We start from the raw sequence: 16,654 nt of genomic DNA, 5'->3' as shown, positions 1-16,654 counted from the left end.
TGATTCAATTATTTAATAATTTGTAATATCAAACCCCAAGGAACAACCCCAAAAAAGAACATAATTGGATTTAGGTTCAATTTAATGGCAAGGACAGCAGAAAGGGCTTCACAAACACCTCCCCAAAATTCTTGTATTAGGACAGACCCAGAAATGGGAGGAAGATGCAAATGGAAAATCTCAAAAAGTCTCAAAATGGCAGAAATTGCTCTTTTCTTAGTTGGATTAAATGACATCAGTTCGTCAATTATATTATTGTCTGGTTTATCTGGGAACCCTGAAATGGATCGTGAGACATAATGACTAACTTGTAGGTACCTAAAAAAATGCAAAGTGGGGAGGTTAATTTTCGAAGACAACTGTGTGAAAGAGGCAATCTTGTCTTCAACAAAAAGATCTATAAAGTACTTCAGGCCTTTTTTGAACCAGACATTAAAAGTGGTGTCTTGCATCGACGGGGGAAAAACCATTTGATGCTAGTGAATTAAAAAGGGTTATATTTCAAAGGCCAAAATATTTCCTAAATTGTGAATAGATTCTAATAGAGTTGTTAACTACTGGGTTAGTGATTGTCTAACCCATTTTGATATTACCTGCTGGAGGACACAAGGTGATCGCCTTTTCAACTTTGCTGGCGTGCCGTCTGATCCTTCTGGGGAGGAAGCACATTTCCCCACCCTCAGAAACACACTGGGTTAGGGATGTGTTAGCTACTTTAAAACTGGAAAATCAGATGTGCAATGAGAGGCTCAGAAAGGAAATTATATCAGACTTGGAAATCCTTCCTTCTTTTCTTTAATCAACCCTCAACACAGGTTCAGTAATAGGGTTTTTTCTTTTCTTTTCTATCTATACTGACCGATCTGGTTTTATCCATCAGTATATACTGTTCTACACCCTTTGATTAGTACTTCACGACAGCGAGGACTGGGTTGGTTCATTATTAGGGGGTAGAGTTTTTTTTCTTTTGTATTTTTGATATATATATATATATTCTTCTCTCGTGGACATTTCTTGTACATTTATGTCTTTGTAAAAAGTTTTTATAATATACAATTTTCAATAAATATATCAAACACTATTTAATAATTTGAATAAATGATTTATTTTCATTTTTTACTTTCCTATATATTTTGATATTTGAAGTCTTATATTTTTTTAGTTGCAGATTTTATGTTTTCATATTCAGATTATATTTTTCTTTTGAACCTAATAGCCCTCTATGAGAGGGCCTCCCGCTTTGGCGCCGTAAACCTTTAGTACACTTGAGCGGAGCACTCGGAGCAGCGCTAATCCTCCGCACCGCGAGGGGGCGCGAGCACCAAAACACGAGCAGAAACCCGCCTGAAGTTCCGTCAGAAAGGCTTCTCACGCTAATACACACACGTGAATCGCGTCGAGAAGCACAGGCACAACAGAGAACTACAACATGGATTTCGTCGAGGTTCCAGTCTCTGAAGATGGACCTAGCAAGAAGAGCAAAGTAAAAAAACAGAAGAAGAAGGTAAAGCGGACGGAGGAACCGGAGGGAACCGGTCCGGAGCCTGAAACGGCTGAGAACCCGGGTTCTTCCTCAGAGGTTTTACTACCCCCGAGCTTCAGCCTCAAAGACATCAAAAACAAACAGCGGCGACAGCTAATGTTTATGAAACTGAAGCAGGAGAAACGCAAGGTAAGATTAATGTTAATGTATCTTCACAGAGACACAGCGTTCCAGTAGGAGAGTAGGAGCTTAGGGTGAAATGTGTGGCCAGAAATGTGTGGACAGTTGCTAATGAATCACTTCTGAAGTTTAGACTATTAATAAGGAGTTTGCGCACTCTCTCCCCGTATTAACGTAATCCAAACCTCTGTGAATGCTTTGGAAAATATCTGTGAGAACATGAGCAATGAGCAATCAGCCTGAGAATATTAGCCTAGAGGGGTCAGGTCAGTGCTGAGTGATTTTTCCTGAATCACAAGCATCACTCCAACTTCCAAAAGAAGCGAATCGGATCCAGTGCTGATGGGCTTTATACTAGGGCTAAAATATAAACCCTCTTTCAATTTAAATATGGATTTAAAATATTGCACTGAAGTATTTAAATCCCAAGGCAGTTATGATACCAGCCCATGTTATTAAAAACGACGGTTTAACACGTTTTAAACCCTCTAAACCCATTTAAAAATTTTAGCTTCTGTGTAACAGGGTTTAGACCAATCAGAGGCAACCAAAACCCTGCGCTGTGAACATGACAACAACCAAAAACAATTTCCAGTCTGAGGCTCTACTTCCAGCATTCAAAGTTAAAGCCAGGTGATATTGGTATTCTTTGATATGAAACAACGTCTGGGCCTTAATTTATAAAAGAAAAAGTGCATTTATTATCACAACCACCATATTAGACAGAAAACTTGCAATTTAATATCTTTCACACTAGGTGACAGTGTGCATTGAGTGTGGTTACTTTAAGCTTATGTGCTCATGCTACAGGAATCCTGGCTTTGCTGAAAACCCATAATGGGCACATATATACACTATTGTTCTGCTGCATTTGATTGAACTACTTAGCATTGAACTAATTAACAAAATACTATTCAGTAAATTGTTTTTGCTGTTTTCGTCTTCTGCTTCTAATTGTGTTGGTAAACAATATAAATACTCCAACTTCCCCCACCCCACTGTAGCAAAAACTGGAAATGAGAAAGAAGAGAAGAAAAGAACGAGAAGCGCTTGGTGACCAGGTATGTATAATTTAACCTTTTGTCTATCATATTGGTGCCTTCCGTTTATAGATGCTGTACTTTTGTAGCCACTGACTTGTCCCAAACAATTCATTTTCCTGTGCCATTGCTCTGCGCTTGTGACTTGTACAGGCACCACCAAAAGAAGTTCCAAAGACGATTGAAAATCAGAGGGTATATGACGAGACGACAGTAGACCCAGAGGATGAAGAGGTATGAAGACATTTCCAGAGATTATCGTAAAAATGGACCTGGTTCTTTTTCCTTGTTGCTAACTATATTATGTTTTAAATACAGGTGGCTTATGATGAAGGCACAGACGAGTTCTCAGCTTACTTTAACAAACTGATAAACCCAAAAGTACTCATCACCACATCAGACAGACCAAGAGGAGTAAGCTGATGGTTTTGCATTGTTTAATTATCTGGGTGCAGGGGAAACTCAGTTAAAACTTTGGAGTGAATTAAACATATAATTATTTATTAATACAAGGTCATTGCAATTCATGAAATTTTTTTTTCAGCTGTGTGGTGTATTTCTAAGTAATGTGTGTAAATGAATGGTGGATTTTTGCACAAAAAAACATTTTTATTTTGTAAACAGAAGCAATATTGAAATGTTAAGTGTGTAAAATTGTGGTAAAATCATTATCCTTCTGTGTTCACAGAGAACAGTGCGGTTTTGTGAGCAGTTAGCAACAGTAATACCAAACGCACATGTGTACTACAGAAGAGGTCTGGCCTTGAAGAAGATCATCCCTCAGTGTATATCACGAGATTTTACATACCTCATGGTTATTAATGAGGACAGAAAAGTGCCCAGTATCCTTCACTTGGAAATTTTAAGCTTTTTCAGTTATATATGTATGTATGTGTGTTTGTGTGTGTGTGTATGCGTATGTTTATAGTTTTATATTAAACTGTGGTCACATGGTAGTGAACTTTGTGAAAGGACACATGACAGTGATAGTAGTGTCCCTTAACCCAGACTCTTAAAGATGGTATGGTTCTCTGTCACCTTCCTGATGGACCGACTGCACATTTTAAAGTCAGCAGCGTTCGACTTCGTAAAGAGATGAAGGTATGTCTCAGTTCATTCATTACTTTCATCTTTCTTAGGATTTGTGATAACGTATTATACATTTTTTTAGATGTATTATAATTTGCTTTTGTTTGGATTCTCTTCATCTTACCGTGAAGAGAAGAGGAAAAGATCCGACAGAACACTACCCAGAGGTCATTCTTAACAACTTCACCACTAGACTGGGCCACAACATCGGCCGCCTGTTTGCTGCACTTTTTCCACACGATCCACATTTTGTTGGTCGCCAGGTCGCCACTTTCCACAACCAGAGAGACTTCGTTTTTTTCAGGTTTCACAGGTATTGTAGACACTGATTTATTACATGGTGTAAAGAAAAAAGACCTTCATATTTTTCACCACTGTTATTTTGATCATAAAAATGTTAGAGGTAAAGTGATGAATAGCCTTTTTTTTGTGTGTGTGTGTGTGTTGGGGCAAATATGTATTTAACCAGTTGAATAATTATTGAGCATTTCATCGATAAATATATAACTGCATCTGTAAAATGTCTTCCCTAGGTATATCTTTAAGAATGAAAAGAAAGTGGGCATTCAGGAACTAGGACCCCGTTTCACTCTGAAGTTGCGGTCCTTGCAGAAAGGGACATTTGATTCAAAGTTTGGGGAGTATGAATGGGTTCATAAGGTGAGTTCAGAAGTCGTCATCTGTAAGGGTTTTTAAGGTTTTCTGAAGTTTTCTAAGGTTTTTTGAAACATGCAGGTATTAGATTGATTTATTAATCACTACTTTTTGTCTTTCAGCGTCATGAAATGGACTCCAACAGAAGAAAGTTCCATCTTTGAGTATATTTGGAGGAAAAAGAGATAACCATGAAAATGTCAACATTTTAAGGATATTTAAATGTTTTTTTATTACTGTAAACAAAACATTTTTTTTTGTTTCAGAATATCAGTTATTCTGCAGAAGGCTCTCTGAGAGCCTGAATGTTTAATCTGTCACAGGAAACTGATAGCTGTAAGGACGGCTGTAAAGTAAATGTATATTAAAATATGATATACCTACAGTGTGCTGATTCTTTTTTTGGGTCAAACACATTTGTATTTGTGTTTAGAGACATGTAATTATTTGTCTGCTTTTTAATTGGGCTGTGTTTTAATGTTTCTTGAGGGCATAACTTTGTGTCATTGACTAATCGTGGAGTAGTGCTAGAGCTGGGGTGTAGCTATGGGAAGGGTCCGGACCAAGACCCACTCACTCAGCCATAGTTATTTCCCCAGTATGCAAGTTTAAACTCATGGGAGCACACTTTATGGTGAGAGATTAGTCTCAAAATACTTTACAAATGCGTAAATGTTAATCCACAAATAAAACACAAGTCATATATGTTTCACTTTTCACAAATGAACACATCCCAATCTGTGTCTCACAGTCCGCAGTTTGTACCAATACCCTTACATTCATAAAAACATGTTTTTGGTTTTCATAGATATATCACTATTGTATGCGAAAATAAATACATTTGTTTAAATTTACATTGCAAATATTTGTAAAGTCGAAGTCTCGAATTTAAAATTTATTTGTAAATTGTTGAATCTGCTTGTGGATCAAGTCACTCACGTGTTTTCCGTGACGTGCATTTGTTCATTTCCTCTCGCGGGTTTTTGGATTTTGAGACTTTCCTCTCGCATTTCACCCGCTCCAAATACAAATACAGCCTGATCCACAAATGTGGCCAGCAGGCGAACAACCACCGCTAGGTGTCACTGTTGTTTTAGGACGTGGGGGCCAACTTAAATGGAGAAGCATTTGCGCAGCATTTCAAATGGAAGTTCAAACAAAACCCCCCAAAGCCGCCGAATTCAGCTTCATATCACAGACAGTTAGGAGGGGGATCACTGTGGGACGCTTTTGAAGGTGCCCTAAATTTAATGACGTTAAAATCCAGCGGAACTTCCCTAATTTCGCTGCAGACTAGGTTTGTCAAATAAAATAGGTTAAAATCATCCCGTATTTGGACTAAAACCGTGTTGCTTATTGGACTATTATGTTTCGTAATTTTGAGATTGGGTTGTCAAAACGGGTGATTTGTTTCAGACAGATGCTCTTCCTCAGCCGGAGAGAGGGGCAGATACCCCACGGCTACGAAACAGAATATGCGCTTCTCATTGGTCATAACTTTTATGTAGCCAATCAGCAGCCAGATTTAGCTGTCTATCATTTACTGCAGCAGCCAATGGAGTCATAGTCCCGCCTTCAGGGGGTCGTTTCGCTGCGGCCCTTAGAGAAACAGGTCAGTTCTGAGACACTGGGGAAAACAACAGTGACACCTAGCGGTGGTTGTTCGCCTGCTGGCCACATTTGTGGATCAGGCTGCATTTGTATTTGGAGCGGGTGAAATGCGAGAGGAAAGTCTCAAAATCCAAAAACCCGCGAGAGGAAATGAACAAATGCACGTCACGGAAAACACGTAAGTGACTTGATCCACAAACGCAGATTCAACAATTTCCAGTAAATTTTAAATTCGAGACTTCGACTCTACAAATGTTTGCAATGTAAATTTAAACAAATGTATTTATTTTCGCATAAATTGGTGATATATCTATGAAAACCAAAAACGTATTTATGAATGTGACTGTATTTGTGCAAACTGCGGACTGTGAGACACAGATTGGGATGGATTGAATAGTGAAACATATTTGTGACTTTGTTATTTGTGGATTTACATTTACGCATTTGTAAAGTATTTTGAGACTACTCTCTCTCTCTCCTTAACTCCTTCCTGGCTGTTTTTGTGCATGGTTCTGCGTGTTGAAAGTTCAAGAGCTTGAGTTGTCACTGCTTTTTTTTTTATTTTTTTTTTGTGAACCCCCACCCACTTTTGCAAAGTCACACCCAACGGTCAACGTCTGGCAGTGCCGCTGCACTAAAGAAAATGTTCCATTGTCCTGGTTTAAAAGTCACCATGGGGAATTGGCAGTGCTCTCCTAGTGTTTGTGGGTTTCCTCCAAGTGCTCTTGTTGCCTCACACAATCCAAAAACAAATGTTGGTAAGTTGTATCGGCTGTTTTATTGTCCACCAGTGTGAATGACTGAGACATTAGCTTTAGAGTGTGGTGCGCTTTAATGAACTGTGCCTAATGATTCTATGTACGTTCCAGACCCAGTGTGACCCTGAACAAGATGAAGCAACTACAGAAAATGAATAATAAGTCATTTAAAATCATTTGAAATTAATTAAACGGGCCAAATCAATGGAACTATTTCAGTTATTCAAAGAGAACTTAATATTTTAGACACTTTACAGCTACAGTTAAAACAGAACCAGATTGTTGTTGTGTAGGAGGTCTAACAATTTACAATCAAATAACATTTAAGAAAATTTATTTGCATTCACTATTAGTTTTATATGTTGCTGCTGTGTTCTATTTTAGATGTTTCTTGGTGTAAAAATAATGAACCAAACAAGTACAAAACTACCCATAATACACCACAAAGTAATAATTAGATTAATCTATTATGCCAAAAATATACAGTAATGTTCTTGAGTAGATGTTAAGCATTTTCAAATAATAATTAATATTTTTAAAATATTTCACATTTGTACTGAAGATTGTTTAAGCTATTAATCACCTGTCTCTATATCTTTGGAAACGTATGGTCTATTAATATTCCTTGTGAGTTACAGCTGTAGCCTCTGGTTGAGTGCTCAAACACAAGATTGTTACTTAGCATTGCCCCTCACTCCCAACTTTCAGCAGCGAGTCCACACACACACACACACACACACAGAAGACAACGACAGCATTGGTTTTGGGTGAAACACCAGCACAATGAGCTCCTATGCAGGAGAGAGATCTGAAATCCCAGAGGTATTTAATTTGTTTATAGCAAATCCTCAGGAATATTTAAAGGAGCTGAATACTCAACACTTGTTTTACTGTGTGTCTTGGTGCTGGGAGCAGTGTGTGGAGCTTCATGTTCTCTTTGTGCCTGAAGAAGAGTGGAACTCCAGACTGAATAAAGTCTCAGTGGAAGCCATAGACAGCTTCATATCAGCAGGATTCATCAGGTGAGCAGACTGAGGAACAACATTTCACTCACTGTAATCAATTCATGATGTTATCAGTACATTAATGTTCAGATCAAATATATCCTTTTAAAACATTCAAACCACAACAATTAAGATTTTTTTCATAAGACATATCAGTTTAGTCCTCTGGTCAAACAGGGCTGTAAAACTGTCCTTAAAAATGTGAAAATTACATGTAATTATAACATCTATGTAAATCACTCTTTGTAAATTCTGTAAATGTAAAGGTGAATTTCACAGTTACAACAGGTTTGAGATAAGGATTTGGTCTCAAATATATTTGAAGTCTATTAATAACAGTTGTATTTTCAAAATGATTAAATAATTGTGTTTTATAATTCAGGGTGTATCCTGACATGAGTCTGAGGAAAGTCAGAGATGAACTGGGAGTGTTCTTTGGACCAGAGAGGGTCACTGACCACTTCTGCTTTTTAAAATGTATTGGCAGAAGCTTGGCATTGGTAAGTGATCATTGTAAATAGACCCTCATGCTGTAATTTAGGCTCAGACATTCACAGAAAATGTGGAAATAGACATTTCAGATATGGAAGATAATAGTGTAGTAATTGCTCTGATGTTTTAGGTTAAAGCCAGACAAGAAAAAGACCTGAAAGTGAAATCCTTTGCTCCACCGTATGTAAGTATTTTTTATAACTGTGAAAGACATATGAGATGCATTTGCACTGCTATGGCTAACTGTCAAGTTAACTGCCATTAATAATCTTTTCTTTTATTGTCATTCTTCGTGTTCAGTCCCCTTACCCAGAGCTCTATCTGCTGCCGGTGCAAGAACATGGCAGTAGCCTTTGCTCCAGGTCTTTAAGCCCAGACACACTCTTTTACAACACTGACTCTCAGGCAAGCTTCCCTCCTCGAGCGCTTTACGCACCTGGTCAAACAAAAGAGCCTACAAAATTTCCATTAATCAAACATGGGCCCCATCCGTCTGTCCTGAGGGGTGTGGATGATGAGGGAAGCTTCAGTTCTCCAGAGGAAAAGGAGGAAGACTCTGTAGGACATGAAGATTCTCCATGTACTGAGGCTCGTAACATGTCCAGAGGCGTTCAAGAGGAGCTTGGGACAAAACCGTGTGGTGAGACACATGCTGTAAACAAGAAACTAGCACAGTCTGCCTCCAGATGTCCTCAAAGTGTTAGGCTGCTTGAAAAATAAAGAATGACTTTTGTCATGTAATGTAATTTCCATACCCTCTGTATTTTTCCCATTCTGAAAGATACTACGTATTTGTAAAATGAGCATTATGAGATAAGTGGAACAGGAAATCCGGTTTAAATAAGCCATGCATGATTACAAGTAAATAGAAGCAACACAAATTATATAATAGTAATAGATGTTTTATTTTTTGTGATGGCAGAGATGTCTCCCACCACAATGGAAAAACATGAGAAAAAGGCAGGTCACAAAATAAATTTTGCCGGAGATTCAGGAGTGCCAGGGTCACTGGAGAGTCCAGACACTGGGTTGTTATTCTCACAAGAAAGGTAATCTTTTAAAGTCAACGTTCATCCTGTAACGTATTACTGAGTAAAACACAATATCAGAGAGGGCCTTTGATCTAGCGGAGTATTTTTCCAGTGTGTGTGGGAGATGGAGGAGGAAATATGATAATGGTTAATATTTGGAAATAGCAAGCTACTATATGTTCATTTAAGATCAGCAACATAAAGAATCATACTCTGAATACAGTCTGCACAGGGAGAAGTACACTGCTATTTACATCATGTCACAATGTCAACGCGTGCCATTTGAGGTTGATTGTTAAAATTTTGGATTTATTCTGTGCTGATTGCAGCTTGTTAACATCCATTTTTAAGAATTATTTCTCTTTCATTTTAGAAAATCCAAACTGTCTCAGACACTAAAGCTAGCAGCAAATCCACCAAACAACAAGGTAAGTTTGGCTTTTCTAATTATCTCTCATCATTACCTGAGACTTTTTTAAGATGGTGTATTTTGTATGCCATGATACAAAAAAATATCTAACGATACACGCATAACCTACTTGGACTACAATTGTCATTCAAAATCACATTCCTGAGAGCTCTATGTGAATACTTAAAAAGGACTTTGAAATGGGAGGTTTTGAACTGCACAGAGTCTGCTCCTTGTACAGACACTGTGTTATTTAGTGGCTGTCTAAAATGCCATGGCCTGTGGGGGTGCTTCCTTTTCCAGAGCAATGAACATTCATGAAAGGCTTTATGGTAGAAAGACACTGTTTTCTCTTTACATTGCAGGCCCAAGTGGGCAGACCAGAGCCTATAGATCCTGTTGTGTGTGACTCAACTCCTTGCGCCCCTTCCCCGCCTCGACAAATACAAAACCCCCATGCAGCCTTAACAAATAGTAAGATATCGCCACTGTTTCACTGTGAATTTGTGTATTAAAATGTTATATAGTGTAAAGTTTGCTTTCTCTTTAGGAGAAGGGCTGCTGAAGGAGCTAAAGCTAGTCAAAGAGCAAAGACAACAGCTTGAGAGCACAAGGCAAGAGCTTCTGAGGAAGGGCAAAAATCTGATAGCTCTGAATAGACACCGCAGGAACCAAGGTATGCCTTACTTAACATGTGTTAAAGGGTCATTCTAATGAAAAGGGAGGATTTAAGCCTTGTTACATGTGTTGTACACATTTTATTTCTTATAGAGTGGTGCCACAAGAGTTCAGTTTAGTGAAACATTCCAGTTAATGTCTAAAAACAAGAATAAAAATGGTCTGGAATGTCTTAATGTCTTAATTAAACGTAATTGTTTTTATAACCTTCACCTCCAAACTGCCCAGCACGGGACAAATGGAAGAGAAAGTATTTTGACACCAAAAAGGCCACTGCACCATTGGAGGAAGCTTTGAAATGTCTCCGTCAGGAGCTGGAGAAATTTTATGATAAACTGTTTCAACAACTTCAAGCTCGAGATGGAAGAAACAGAGAAAAAAAACAGGCAGGGAAACAAAGTACAAAGGTAAGCGCTTCAGCTAGTTCATTCAGTAAAGTCTTCAGGAGAGGGAGACACACGGCTACTTTATTACCAGTAAAAGGTTCATTTGCATCTGTTGGGGAATGTGTGGTTCATGAATTATTATCATTCACAGAACGACCTCATAATCCAGATTATGACTGAGAGCTGTGAAATAGATAACCTGAAGAAAAATCTAGATGATGCAAAAATGAAACTTGCCACAGAAATAAAGGTATGTACCTCATCAATATTTATTATATTTAAAAATATTTTGAATCTAAATTCATGTAATTTTTGCTCTGATTTCTTTGATTTCAAGCTTAGGAAGCAGGCAGCCACAGAACTTCAAGCTCTGAAAGCAGAACTGATGCAGAAGAAGTCTCAGTGCTCATACAATGGCTCAAATTTAGGCCTGGGATCACAGCTTAGTACACACAAACGAGCTTAACCCTTTACTGCACTGTGTTACCATACAAAAGTTTGACAGAATCTGATTTTTATAAAACATTCTTCTGGAGTATAAAAGGTTTATTGTATTTGGTTGTAGAGAGTGTACTTTGAAACAAACACAGACTATTTCTGTTGGTTTGGTACAAGGGCGTTCCACATATCAGCACTTTGTTGCTTGGCGACAGGGTCATTGCTGTAGTCAAGGAGATTTCCATTCCACATACCAATCCCTCTCAAACCCTTTTCTCCTACATAAGCAGCCTTCAGCGAGATACTCTCTGGGTCATCGTACCACACCTGATGGATCTTCCCATCTTTGTCCTGTAAAGTTCAATTGAGAAACATGTTGTAAATTCCAAACATCACCTGAACTCTAAGTAGATTTTTTTAAGATTAAATTGTGGAGGCAACGTACCTTGTAATTATAGTAAGGAGCTTGCTGGATCTCATCCCATAGTCTCCCAGATGTGGAGCTGTTGATTTGTTTCATCATAATGCTGTAAGGTATTTGCTTTCCAGAAGCATCACTGCAAGGAGCCCCTCTGAAAGGCACTTTAGGAATTGTGCAAACCCCCTCCTATAATAGAGCAATGGTCATGAAAGTATTATGCAACTTATACTGTGATTCGTACACGAGTCAGTCTACTAAGCAGACCGTCATATTAATTATTTGATGTACCTGTGAGAAGTTTAAGCACACATAGTCATAGCCGTACCATGGAACTCCCATCACTAGTTTCTTTGGATCAATTTTCATCTCTATGTACTGATCATATGCTGCAGAAGGAACCATTTTACAGATGTTACGCAGTATAAACTTCACTGTTAATATTAAAGATGATCAAAACTTCTCCATGAAATCATAGCTACAACTCCTCTTTTCTGTGTAACCTGTAAGCCTTAAATTGAAATAATAAAAGGTAATTTCTGTTCTCACAACTTGTGCTCCTTTGACTTCTCTGATCACCCCATTGCCCCATAGATATTCAGGTAAGTTAAGAGATACATATTAAAACATTACTGTAATTAAATCATTAGGTAGAAATGTAACCAATGGGTTCCTTGCCATTGCACTTACCTGCTAATGTCTGATTGAAAGGTGAGTTTGCCATAGCAATGCAGTCCCCCCAGATCTGACTCTGTTCATCATAGGACATTACAAAAAGGAGGTCGCAGGCATCTGCAATCGCTGTGTAGTCATAGCAGCGCTTATCAATGCACTTGGGTGACCAAGCCACATCAAATGACACCTATGATTTAATATCAGCAAGAAGAAGAACTGAGTTTAATTTCAAGTTATTAACAACCTGATCTGACAAGTATTTCACACTTTAATCAGCAATTTACCTGAGAGCCTGGAATTTCTTTGTGGAACATATCTGTGGTCTCCTTCACAAGAGCTGTCAAAGCAGAGTACTCAGGTGAGGACTTATCTACAGCCTGCTCAATGTCAATGTTTATGCCGTCCATAAACTGGCTCTTAGCCAAATTGACCTTTTCCTTTATCCAAGTGGTTCTGTTAGTTTCATCCACCATATCCGGGAGGGGCACATCACCTGGGAAGCATCATGAAATTTGGTTATATAAACCAGTTGCTGTAATCCCCTTTTTTTGCAGGTTATCTTTCAGATTTTGAATGTATATTTAAGAGCGCTACCTTTTAAAACAAGACGTGCTCCTTTAGAATGAGCATAACACATAAGTTCAGCGTCATACTTCCCAAAGGCAGCCACTGTCGTAACCTTTGACCAGTCATAGGATTTCCATGCTTTCCCCCCAACATCAAACACAAAAACCTGAGGAGGCAGAGACCACTTAATGACAGACGGTTGTTAAAAGTACAAAATGCATAATGTACAGATCTGTCCACTGAAAGATGTAAGAGAGTAGGGCTGTGCCATATCATAGCATTCGCGATAATATCGTCAACATTTTTAAAACTATATAAAAAAAATCAATATCGTGATAATTGTGATATTCTGACTTAGTGACTCAGCACAGCAACGATTCTGTATTTTGTTATTTACTGTGATGTTTTAAGCTTACTTTGTGTATAAATGTTTACATTTGCTGTTTATATGCACACAATTTTCTGCACATTGGTTGTGTGAAAGATTTATATGCTACATTATTGTTTTATACAAAATCAGAATCTTGGTAAGTTACAGTTTACAAAATAAGCAAATGTTTACAGTTTTTTTTTAATGTTTGTTTCATTTGTAGTACAATAAAACATTTTAATAAATACAGCCATGTAATACTATAGCTATATATTAAATATATTTAATTTACTATAAGTAATATTAGTATGGGCGGCACGGTGGCGCAGCAGGTAGCGTCGCAGTCACGCAGCTCCAGGGACTTGGAGGTTGTGGGTTCGATTCCTGCTCCGGGTGACTGTCTGTGAGGAGTTGGTGTGTTCTCCCCGTGGGTTCCCTCCCACAGTCCAAAAACACATGTTGGTAGGTGGATTGGTGACTCAAACAGTGTGTGTGTGTGTGTGTGTGTGTGTGTATTGCCCTGTGAAGGACTGGCGCCCCCTCCAGGGTGTATTCCCGCCTTGCGCCCAATGATTCCAGGTAGGCTCTGGACCCACCGCGACCCTGAACTGGATAAGGGTTACAGATAATGAATGAATGAATAATATTAGTATAACATTGATTTAGTTTCAATAGTGTGTTTTTGAAATGAATAAAAATACTTTTCATTGTTTTTCTTATAGAATACCGTTATCGCCAAAACACCCTGAAATACCATGATATTATTTTAGGGCCGTATTGCTCGCCCCTATATGAGAGACTTTCAGGCTCTTTTCAAATTCTACAGTGTCCACAGTGTGTGAGAGAAGGAGAGAGGAACTTTTTTCATTGTCATTGCTCAACATAAAATGTTGCCTCTGCATTTAACCTGTGGCACGAACACACATATTAATGCACTAGGGGCAGTGTACACACAAACACATGGAGTGCTGGGCAGCCATCCCATTGCCCAGAGAAGATATGTGGTTTAGGTGTAATGCTCAAGGGAATGACAATCCCCCACAGTACCAATTTACCTGCCAGTCGATGGAACAAATGGGCCACAGGACACAGCTGCTCTAAAATAAGTTTAAACTCCACCTGAAAAGCTGACAGATTGGGAAACAAGTGACAACAAGTTTGTTTTAACCACTCCAAATGTCAGCCAAGAACTTTTGGATGTAGCAAAAATCTAAATGTACAAGGTTCAAAAAAACTTGTCCACCTTGAGAAGTCCTACTTCACGGAATATAGCTACAACCTCCCAGGAGTCATTTGCACAGGACCACCCTAGCTGCGCGTGTCATGTGATTTACAGTCTATTCAGTTTCACGTTTTGTTGTAGTTAATTTAATTTCCCAGAGACCTGTATTTACTGAAACGGTCGTTTAAAACTTTAAATAAGTATAAACGATGTAGACATCATTAGGTAAACAGAAGCGCGCGCTACAAGAAACAGATCTGATCAGTGTACGCGCTCACCTCTAGCTCACGCTCGTGCTGCACGGGCTGGCAGAGCTGCTCCTCTGCGCACGGGCACGCGGGCACGGACCCCGCCGCCGACAAACACGCAGAAAGAACGATCAACAGGAGGAGGAACATCGCGGGCTTAACCTCAATAACCGCTCACAGTAAACCGTCCATCACGAGACTAATCACGCTTCGTGTAAACTTCCTCAGTATGGCGCGCGAGAGGGACAACTCAGACCGAAGCTTGAAGGGGAATTCCACCGTAGTTTCAAATTTTAGATTTTTACTGCAATTCCCACTGAGTATATTTAATATAAAATCGTTACAAAAATGTTGTCTGATGCCCAGGTCATTGTTTTGCCGAGTTATACGTTTCTGGTATAAATTGTGTTTGTATAGGTACTATGCAGGTCGGGGAAAAATAATTTTAGTAAAGTTACGATGTAGGTAACTTTAGCTCGGTAAGGTTAGGTTTATATTGGACATTCAGCGGATATTCGGGTTGCACCCCTCCCTCTGCTCACAAGCAACGTCCTAAACTTAATTTTCTTAATCGTCGAGGATCAGAGAACAAACTACAGTTATTATATATTTACCAAAATACCACATCTTTCCATTTCGCGGAGTAATTTTACTGAAAATAGCCGGAATGGCTGCAGCGGGCGCTCAGGACGCTAAGGGACCGTCAGCAAAGTGCAGAACCTATTTAAAAACGTAAACCATGAACATAGAAGAGCAGCGAGCTAGTGATATTTACAAAGACTCAAAACATAACGTACAACAAACGGGAGGTACACACCTATATCCAACCTTAACAACCTAATCAATATTTTATTTATACATAAGAATATTTAGTTTTAAGCAATGTACACATTGTAAACATATACATGTAGTGCATTTATAGCAAAAAACGGTTACTGTGAAGCATCCATATTACTTATTAATAATTAAAAAAAAAATTGTGGTTTCAGTATTTAAAAAAACCGAAGGTTGTACTGTTTCTTCAGATATGTTTCTGTACTTTACAAGTGATTTCATATCATATGGAACTATTACATTAGTTAATTCATTCATTTATTATCTCTATCTGCTTATCCAATTCAGGGTCGCGGGGGTCCAGAGCCTACCTGGAATCATTGGGTGCAAGGCGGGAATACACCCTGGAGGGGGCGCCAGTCCTTCACAGGGCAATATTACATTAGTGATTTGTTTAAATTAAAATTAATTTAAAATTTAACAGAAATGTATTTTAAAATAAAGGTAAAATGTAAAGGTTGTAGTATGTATGTCAGATGTATCTCTGTATACTACAACTGATTTTAGATCTGTATATCATACGGATGTCTCACAGTAGCTATTTGTAACTTTAAAAAATGTATGAAAAATTTAGCTAAGATATATTTTAAAAATCTAATTTCAGTTTTAGATCCATATATTATACGAATGTCTCGCAGTAGTGATTTGTAACTTTAAAAAATTGATCAAAATTTAGCAAAAACATATTTAAAAAAACTAAAGGTTGTAGTATGTTGGCTAGACATGTCTCTGTAGATTACAACCAGTTTTAGATCTATATATTATATGGATGTCTCACAGTAGTGATTTGTAACTTTAAAAAATTAATCAAAATTTAACAAAGACATATTTTAAAAAACTAAAGGTTGTAGTATGTTGGTCAGTTGTGTCTCTATAGACTACAACCAGTTTTAGATCCATATATCATACGGATGTCTCACAGTAGCAATTTGCAATATTACAAAATAAATAAAAATTTAACAAAGACATATTTTTATAAACTGAAGACTAGTATGTTGGTCAGATGTGTCCCTGCAGACTACAATGTGGTATTTTGATAAAGTAAATCTCTGTGAACCACAATTAAA

The 16,654-nt window shown here is 38.1% G+C and overlaps 3 protein-coding genes across 3 annotated transcripts; 2 read left to right on the top strand and 1 right to left on the bottom strand.

The window, feature by feature from the left end:
• Positions 1 to 1,334: 1,334 nt before the first annotated feature.
• rpf1 (ribosome production factor 1 homolog) lies at positions 1,335 to 4,812 on the top strand. Its single transcript, XM_066648091.1, has 9 exons — positions 1,335 to 1,672; positions 2,668 to 2,724; positions 2,857 to 2,937; positions 3,022 to 3,117; positions 3,392 to 3,545; positions 3,722 to 3,804; positions 3,924 to 4,105; positions 4,326 to 4,452; positions 4,569 to 4,812. The coding sequence occupies exons 1-9, from the start codon at positions 1,430 to 1,432 to the stop codon at positions 4,608 to 4,610; spliced, it is 1,065 nt and encodes a 354-aa protein (XP_066504188.1). The 5' UTR covers positions 1,335 to 1,429; the 3' UTR covers positions 4,611 to 4,812.
• A 1,315-nt stretch (positions 4,813 to 6,127) lies between these two features.
• On the top strand, positions 6,128 to 11,281 carry spata1 (spermatogenesis associated 1). The gene is made up of 14 exons (XM_066648252.1): positions 6,128 to 6,235; positions 6,655 to 6,815; positions 6,927 to 7,637; positions 7,731 to 7,837; positions 8,202 to 8,319; positions 8,442 to 8,495; positions 8,612 to 8,951; positions 9,234 to 9,360; positions 9,716 to 9,770; positions 10,117 to 10,225; positions 10,302 to 10,427; positions 10,658 to 10,836; positions 10,967 to 11,065; positions 11,153 to 11,281. The coding sequence occupies exons 3-14, from the start codon at positions 7,599 to 7,601 to the stop codon at positions 11,279 to 11,281; spliced, it is 1,482 nt and encodes a 493-aa protein (XP_066504349.1). The 5' UTR covers positions 6,128 to 6,235; positions 6,655 to 6,815; positions 6,927 to 7,598.
• A 125-nt stretch (positions 11,282 to 11,406) lies between these two features.
• On the bottom strand, positions 11,407 to 14,990 carry ctbs (chitobiase, di-N-acetyl-). Its single transcript, XM_066648253.1, has 7 exons — positions 14,784 to 14,990; positions 12,941 to 13,079; positions 12,631 to 12,839; positions 12,362 to 12,533; positions 11,963 to 12,060; positions 11,699 to 11,860; positions 11,407 to 11,604 (listed from the first exon to the last, which is right to left on the bottom strand). Exons 1-7 carry the CDS (start codon positions 14,901 to 14,903, stop codon positions 11,407 to 11,409), a joined length of 1,098 nt encoding a protein of 365 aa, XP_066504350.1. The 5' UTR covers positions 14,904 to 14,990.
• Between the last annotated feature and the right edge of the window lie 1,664 nt (positions 14,991 to 16,654).

The sequence above is a fragment of the Hoplias malabaricus genome, chromosome 16 (assembly GCF_029633855.1).
Source record: "Hoplias malabaricus isolate fHopMal1 chromosome 16, fHopMal1.hap1, whole genome shotgun sequence".
NCBI lineage: Eukaryota > Metazoa > Chordata > Actinopteri > Characiformes > Erythrinidae > Hoplias > Hoplias malabaricus.
The sequence above is the reverse complement of the archived record's forward strand: the minus strand, read 5'-3'. Positions and strand labels throughout refer to the sequence as shown.